Source organism: Hippopotamus amphibius, chromosome 15 (genome assembly GCF_030028045.1).
Source record: "Hippopotamus amphibius kiboko isolate mHipAmp2 chromosome 15, mHipAmp2.hap2, whole genome shotgun sequence".
Lineage (NCBI taxonomy): Eukaryota > Metazoa > Chordata > Mammalia > Artiodactyla > Hippopotamidae > Hippopotamus > Hippopotamus amphibius.
In genome coordinates this window covers 16974478-16982765 of record NC_080200.1, presented here as the reverse complement: position 1 = coordinate 16982765, position 8288 = coordinate 16974478, and the positions used below count along the sequence as shown (strand labels likewise).

Sequence of the window (8288 nt, the reverse complement as noted above, 5' to 3'; positions counted from 1 at the left end):
CTGTAGACATCAATTTTTAAAAATTTTATTTGAGGATAATTTTAGATGGAAAAAAAAGGTACAACATTATAAAGCTACAAAGATAATGTAGAGTTCCTAAATGTTCTTCACCCAGCTTCTCATAATGCTAGCATCTTATGTGACCGAAGTACATTTGCCAGAACTCAGAAATGAACGTCGGTATTTAATACTCGTACATGACTAGTAACTAGACTTCAGACTTTATTCGGATTTCCTCAGTTCTCCCATCAATGTGTTTCTGTCCCAAGATCCCAGATTGCATTTAGTCCTTTGTCTCCTTAGGCTACTCTGGTCTGTAACAGTTTTTCATATCCTTGTTTTTCATGACCTGGACCATTTTGTGAAGTACTGGCCAGGTCTTTTTAGAAGGTCCCGCAATCTGGGCTTGGCTGGTATTTTCTCATGATTAAATTGGGATTATAGGTTTTGGGGAGAAAGACCACAGAGGTGAAATTCCCTCCCCATCCCATCACAGCAGGGACACCTGAGGCCTTCCTGACATCACAGGTGATCCTAACCTTGACCCTTCGGTTAAGGCTAGTAACGACATATCAATTTTTTTTTCCTGCCGTACCACACGGCATGTGGAACTTCCCCAACCAGGGATCGAACCCATGCCCCCTGTATTAGAAGCACAGAGTCTTAACCACTGGACCACCAGGGAAGTCCTGACATATCAATTTTGAATACACTCCTTATGTAGATAACAAGGTTAAGGCTACTATTTATTTAGCACGTACCATTTTGCTATTGCTTGCTCTATGACACAAAGCCACGTATGCTAATTGCTCTCATGGAGATGTCTGACATCGGGCTGCCATCAGCACCTGGGGTCTGTACTTTGGGATGGGCCTGGATTTGCATCTCAGCCCTGCCCCTTTCCAGTTGTATGACTTCTGGCAGGCTTGGAGTCCCCAATTCCCCATCTGTAAAATGGAACTAGTCAGAGGTAGTACCTAATGGAGTCATTATAGGAATCTAAAGGGTCTTGTCCCCGCCGTGATCTCACTCAACAATGAGATCTCTAAGCAATCATGTCAAACCTCGCCCATTGAGAAGTCCCACTTGAAAGAACAAATAGGAACTCCTTGACATCAGCGTAAAGCACAAACAGGGGTGGAGTTCAGGGCACATCATGGATGTCATCTTCAGAGCATATTATTTTCCAGGCACCTTGCTCAACTTTCTTTAAAAAAAAAAAAAAGTTTTATCTTGAAATAGAGATTCATAGGAGATTGCCAAAGGTGGGGAAATAAAAGGAAGTAGAGGTTCCATGTATCCTTTATCCAGTTTCCCCCAAAGGTAACATCTTGCAAAAATTAGAGGGAGACCAGGAAGTGGACATTCACTGTTACAATCCACACGTGTGTATGTGTGTGTGTGTGTGTGTGTGTGTGTGTGTTGCCCATTTCCTTCTCTGCAATTTTGTCACCTGTATAGCTTCAAGTAATCACCACGGTCAATACACAGGACTGTTCCCTCACCACAAGGATCCTCCCCTCTATCCCTTTAGAGCAGCATTCACATCTCCCCACAAACCCCAGCCTTGGCAACCACGAACCCATCTCCATCTCATTTATTTTGTTATTTCAACCATGGCATAGATGATAAGATCGCAGACTATAACCTTTTGAGTTTAGCTTTGTTCCTTCAGCATAACGTGCTCAGCTTTTCACAAGCATCATTTCATAGAACATCCTCACAACAGCCCCTTCAAGGTTGGACTGGTACACCCATGTTACAAGGGAGGAAACGGAGACTCAGAGAAGTGCAGTGATTTGCCTAAGATCACGCAGCCTGTTGGTGGCAGAACAGATGGTCTTGGATTGGTTCATGCCAAAATGTGTCCAAGAAGGATCCCATTTCGGGACTGTTAGCTGCTTTCATCTCTGATGTCCATTCATGGGGCCGAGGGGAATGTGCGGTCAGTCCAGGGAGGACTTTTGAGTGGCTCTTGTCTTTAGCTCTGAGACTGAGTCCTGTCTCCAAGGGCCTGACTCGCTCAGCTAGAGAGCTGGCAGCCTCTGCTGAGCCCAGGCCAGCTTCAAAAATAACTCCTCAAGTCTGACTGCTATTTCAAAACAAAGGCCTCCAAGGAGAAACCAGTGTGGGCTCTTTGCACTGGAAAATACGGGTCCGCAGGGCAGCTGCTGCATGCTCTGGGACAGGGGTCAGCAAATCATGGCCCAAGGGTGAAACCTGGCACACTGCTTGTTTTTGTAAATAAAGTTTTATTGGAACACACTCAAGCACCTTAGTTTGCATATTGTCTATGACTGTTTTCCCATAGTATGAAATTAACCATTTTGAAGTATACAATTCCTGGCATACAAGTATTTGTTTGAACTTCTTTTTTCAGTTCTTTTGGGTTGATACTTCGGAGCAGAATTGCTGGGTCCTATGTAACTGCATGTCTAACTTTGTGAGTTTGATGGTATCTTTTATGAGGGGGCTGCTTCACACACACAATCCCTGTGTTGCCTACACCAAAGTTTCTTTGATTAATAATGGCTAAATTGGGAGTTCCCTGGTGGCCTAGTGGTTAGGATTCAGCACTTTCACTGTGGAGGCCTGGGTTTGATCCCTGGCTGGGGAACCATCCCCCATGCTATGCGACATGGCCAAAATACAATAAATACATTAGTTAATTTTTTAAAAATGGCTAAATCAATGCTGATATCAGTGCAGCCCCTGGACCTCCAGGCTCAGCATCACCTGGGAGCTTGTTGGAAACTTGAACCCATGGGCCCCACCCAGAGATGCGTAGTCAGAATTTCTGGAGGTGGGGCCTAGCCGTGCGGGTTTCTGTGAGCCCACAGGTGACTCTGGCAAGCTGTGCTCTTCAAGTCACACCTGGCTCACTGCTTGTTTTTATAAATAAAGTTTTATTGGAACACGCTGGAGTACATTCGTTTGCATGTTGCCTGTGATTATGTCAGGTGACCCTGGCACACATTAGGCTTGAGAACCAATGTTTCCATCCCCGGAATATGTCTCCCGAGTGTTTCCATTCAAGCCAACTGATGACATACTGCTGACCATACTCTCTTCCCCTCTCCTCCACTTTTTCAGTCATCGAGTGGGAAATAGAACGGGGCCTGCTGAGCTCCACAGACGGGGACCAGGGGGCGACCGTCTTCCTGAGAGAGATCCAAGACCTCAACAAACACATCCTGGAAGACTGCGCCCTCAAGATGGTGGACCGGCTTGCAGATGGTTGCCTGGACACAGATGCCCAGAACCTTCTCAGCAGCCTCAAGGGGCGCATTGCTGACCTGCAGCCCGGAGTTCTCAAGGCCCACCACCTGGCGTGGAGCCGAGACCTGGTGAACCCCAAAAACAGGGCTCACGCCCGGTACCTGAAAGAGCTGGGGGAGCAGTTTGTGGCCAGGGCTAACCATCAGGTGCTCGAGCGCCTCCGGGAGCTGGAGGCAGGCCGGCAGGAGTTGGCGTGGCTCTATCAGGAGATCCACCACCACCTGGGGCTCAGTGCCGAGGCCACCCGGACCTTCTGTGGGCGCCAGGAGCTCCTGACCCAGCTGGGGCAGCGGCTCCGGCAGAGCGATGGCCAACCCCACCCACCCCTGGTGCTCTTTGGACCCCCAGGCATTGGAAAGACCGCTCTGATGTGCAAGCTGGCTGAGCAAATGCAGGGGCTGCTCGGCCGCAAGACAGTGACGATTCTGCGGCTTCTGGGGACATCACAGATGAGCTCCAACGCCCGAGGCCTGCTCCAGAGCATCTGCTTCCAGGTGTGCCTTGCCTACGGGCTGCCCCTGCCCCCTGCCCAGGTCTTGGAGGCCCACACCAGGGTGGTGCAGTTTTTCCACATTCTCCTCCACACCATCTCCTACCGAAACTTTGAGTCCCTCGTGATCCTACTGGATTCAATGGATGACGTGGACTCTGTCGACCAGGCTCGGAGGGTCCCCTGGCTGCCTCCCAAGTGCCCCCCGAGGGTCCACCTCATCCTCTCAGTCTGCTCAGGACAGCAGGGGGTTTTAGACACTATGCAGCAGGTGTTCACGGACCCAGCAGCTTACTGGGAGGTGAAACCCCTCTCCGGAAACCAAGGGCAAGAGATGATCCAGCTCCTGCTGGCCGCCTCGAGGAGGACGCTGAGCCCAGTGCAGAGGGACCTGCTCTGGGCCAGCCTCCCGGAGTGTGGGCACCCAGGGCGGCTGAGGCTGGCCTTCGAGGAGGCCCGAAAATGGGCCTCCTTCACCGTGCCGGCCCCTCTGGCCTCCACTGCTAAGGAAGCGATACACCAGCTGTGTGCCTGCCTGGAGCAGACACACGGGCAGCTCCTGGTGGCCCGAGTGCTGGGCTACATCGTGTCTTCCCGGTGAGTCTCTGTTTTTCTCACTCTTTATTTTTAAGAGAAAATATGTCTTTTTATTTATTTATTTTTAATTTATTGGCTGCATTGGGTGTTCATTGCTGCATGCGGCTTTTCTCTAGTTGTGGAGAGCAGGGCTACTCTTCATTGCAGTGTGCAGACTTATTGCAGTGGCTTCTCTTGTTGTACAGCACGGGCTTCAGTAGTTGTGGCTCAAGAGCTCCAGAGCACAGGCTCAGTAGTGGTGGCACATGGGCTTCGTTGCTCCGTGGCATGTGGGATCTTCCCAGACCAGGGCTCAAACCCATGTCCCCTGCATTGGCAGGCAGATTCTTAACCACTGTGCCACCGGGGAAGCCCTGTTCTCACTCTTTTATGAATTGAGATAGAACACATGCCTTCTTCTCCAAGGGCTGCTGTAACAAATCACACACTGGGTGGATTGAAACAATGGAAGTCTATTCTCTCATGGTTCTGGAGGCCAGAGTCTGAAATCAAGGTGTCAGTAAACCACACTCCCTCTGGAGGCTCTAAAGCAGAATCCGTTCTAGGCCTTTTTCTTAGTTTCTGGTGTTGCTGGCAAGCCTCGACATTCCTTGGCTTGTAGACGCATCACTCCAATCTCTGCCTCTGTCATCTCGTGTCCTTCTCCCTGTGTGTCTCTCTGTCTGAATTTCCCTCTTTCTGGAAGGACATCAGTCATGGGATTAGGGCCTACTTCCATCCAGTATTATTACCGACTGGGGTTCTTGGCCTTCTTAATCAATAGAAATTGATCAGAAGCCAGACGAGGAATTCAGGTGATGCTTTCTTGGGGCCCCTGCTGCAGCAGGGGGAGTGAGAACAAGTAACAGGTTCCTTTGCTTGCCTGCTCCCTGCGGAGGGGCGTGGTGGGGGGGTGAGCCGGTTCCTTACATGGGGTGAGGGTAGGGGTGTATCACCAGGGGTGGGGCCAGAGGGGTGCTTAGGTGGTTTTGCCCACCGCTTTCGTGGTGGTGTGTGCAGAGAGCACGTGCAGTGCCCTGCTTTTGCTCCTGGAGCTTCAGAAGTGGCAGTTGCGTTTTTGGTCTTTTTGTATCTTGTTGTCCATAATTTTCCCAACTGTGTGGTTATTTTTAGTCCCTTATAGTTTCTTTGTATTTTGTTGCTTGAGGAGCTGTTTGTCCAGGTGCAAGTACTGCAGCAAAGTGTCCCAGGCCCCAGGTCCCAGCCTGTCTCTGTATGACCTTATCCTAACTTGACTACTTCCCCAAAGATTGGTTTCAAATAAGGTCACATTCTCAGGTTCCCTGTGGGTATGAATTTTGGGGAACACTATTCAACCCAGTCCAATTCATATCAAAACAGTCACTCTTTTATTTTTATTTTTAAAATTAATTAATTAATTAATTGGCTGTGTTGGGTCTTCATTGCAGTGCACGGGCTTCTCTTTGTGATGGCTTCTCTTGCTGTGGAGCACAGGCTCTTAGGTGCACGGGCATCAGTAGTTGCAGCATGTGGGCTCAGTAGTTGTGGCTCAAGAGCTCCAGAGTGCAGGCGCAGTAGTTGTGGTGAATGGGCTTAGTTGCTCTGCGGCACGTGGGATCTTCCCGGACCAGGGCTTGAACTCATGTGCCCTGCATTGGAAGGTGGATTCTTAACCACTGTGCCACCAGGGAAGCCCCATGTTCAGTTTTTTAAATTGTACAGTTCAGCAGAATTTAGTACATTCACAGTGTTGTGCAACCACTGTCCATCTCCAGAACAGTTCCTCTCCCCCAAAGCAGACCCCATCCTCATCAGTACTCACTCCCTGATCCCGCACCCCCAGCCCTTGGCAGCCACTAATCTGCTATCTCTCTCTTATACATTTGTCTAGGGTATTTCTTCAGCAAACACTTTATTTAGAAATACTTTCAAATTATAGACTAGAGGAAGAACTCCCATAGTACACAAATAGTGCCAACACGTTCCCACACAGCAGAGTTTTTCAGCCTTGGTGCTATTGACTTTTGGGGCCAGATCATTCTTTGCAGTGTGGGGGGCTGTCCTGTGCACCGTAGGATGTTGAAGAGCATCCCTGGCCCCTACTCACTAGATGCTGGTGATATCCCCCCGCTGGGACAACCAAAAATGTCTCAGGACATTGTCAAGTGTCCCTTGCAGGTAGGATAGGTCCTAATTGAGAGATACTGCCATACTCCTTCCCCTGCAATCACCAATTTGCCATATTAGCTTTCTCTCTCTCCCTTTCCCTTCTTTCCCTCTCTCCCTTTCCTATCTCTCCCTTTCTCCCTCCTTCCCTCCCTCCCTCCCTCTCTCTCTCCCCTCCCTCTCTCTCTTTTTTTTTTTAAAGATTTACTTATTTATTATTTATTTATTTTTGGCTACATTGGGTCTTAAGTGCAGCACGCGGGATCTTCTTTGAGGCACGCAGGATCTGTCGTTGCGGAGCATGGGCTTTTCGTGGTGGTGCTTGGGCTTCTCTCTAGTTGTAACGTGCGGGTTTTCTCTTCTCTAGTTGAGGTGTGCGAGCTCAGTAGTTGTGGCATGTGGGCTTTTTTGCCCCATGGCATGTGGGATCTTAGCTTCCTGACCCGGGATCGAACCCGAGTACCCTGCATTGTAAGGTGGATTCTTTACCAATGGACCACCAGGGAAGTCCCTTTCTTTCTTTCCTTCCTTCCTTCTTTCTTTCTTTCCTTCTTTTTCTTTCTTTTTCTTTTTCTTTCTTTCCTTCTTTTTCTTTCTTTTTCTTTCTTTCTTTCCTTCTCTTTCTTTCTTTCTTTCTTTCTTTCTTTCTTTCTTTCTTTCTTTCTTTCTTTCTTTCTTTCTTTCTTTCTCTCTTTCTCTCTCTCTCTCCCTTCCTTCCTTCCCTCCTTCCTTCCTTCCTTCCTTCCTTCTTTCCTTTCTTTTTCTCTTTCTTTTTTTCTTTCTTTTTCTTTTTTGTATCTATTTCTCTGTCTATCTATCCATTCATCTATCTGTCCCTGTCCTCTACACACACACACACACACACACACACACACACACACACACACAATTTTTCCCTGAACCATTTGAGAATTCACTACACACATCGTTCTTAAATACTTCACATATATCCTAGAACAGGGGCAATCAGAACCTCACATCACTGCAGGACAATTATAAAACTCAGGAAATGTATCATAAATGCAATAATATTATTTAATACATAGTTTACAGTCAAAATTTGCTAATTGTCTCAAAAATGTCCTTTATAGCTGTCCCTCCCCCCTTTGTCCCCATCCACGGATCCAGTCCAGGATAGCATGTTGCATTTAGCTGTCAAATTTCTTTGGCCTCCTTTAATCTGGAATGTTCCACTGTCTGTCTTTGTCCTTTTGAAGAGTACAGGCCAGCTATATATAAAACATATATATATATATATATATATTTTGGTGGGGGGGGGTGTGTTCGGTCTTTGTTGCTGTGCACAGGCTTTCTCTAGTTGTGGTGAGTGGGGGCTGCTCTGTTGTGGTGCGCAGTCTTCTTAGTGTGGTGGATTCTTCTTGTTGTGGAGCACGAGCTCTAGGCATGTGGGCTTCAGTAGTTGTGGCACATGGGCTCAATAGTTGTGGCTCTTGGGCTCTAGAGCACAGGCTGAGTAGTTGTGGCGCAAGGACTTAGCTACTCTGCAGCATGTGGGATCTTCCTGGACCAAGGATCAAACCCATGTCCCCTGTATCAGCAGGTGGATTCTTAACCACTGCACCACCAGGGAAGTCCCCAAGCCAGCTATTCTGTAGCCCAGTGCTCCTTAGGGTATATGTATCTCAGGTCTTGTTTTTGACTAAAGACTTTGGTTCAGCAGGTCTGGGGGTGGGGCCTGGGATCTTGTGTTTCTCCCAAGCTCCCTGGCAATGCTGTTGCTGCTGGTCCGGGGACCACATCTGGGGTGGAGGGGAGTCGGTACAGTGTCGCTCCA

The 8288-nt window shown here is 48.4% G+C and overlaps 1 protein-coding gene across 1 annotated transcript in view; it reads left to right on the top strand.

Annotated features, from left to right (window-relative positions):
* Positions 1-3200: 3200 nt before the first annotated feature.
* NWD1 (NACHT and WD repeat domain containing 1) overlaps positions 3201-8288 on the top strand; it is a 61441-nt gene continuing 56353 nt past the window's right edge. Inside the window, exon 1 of the mRNA XM_057709643.1 lies at positions 3201-4366. Within this exon, the coding sequence (XP_057565626.1) occupies positions 3216-4366 (1151 nt within the window). The 5' untranslated portion in view covers positions 3201-3215. The remainder of the gene's footprint in view (positions 4367-8288) is intronic.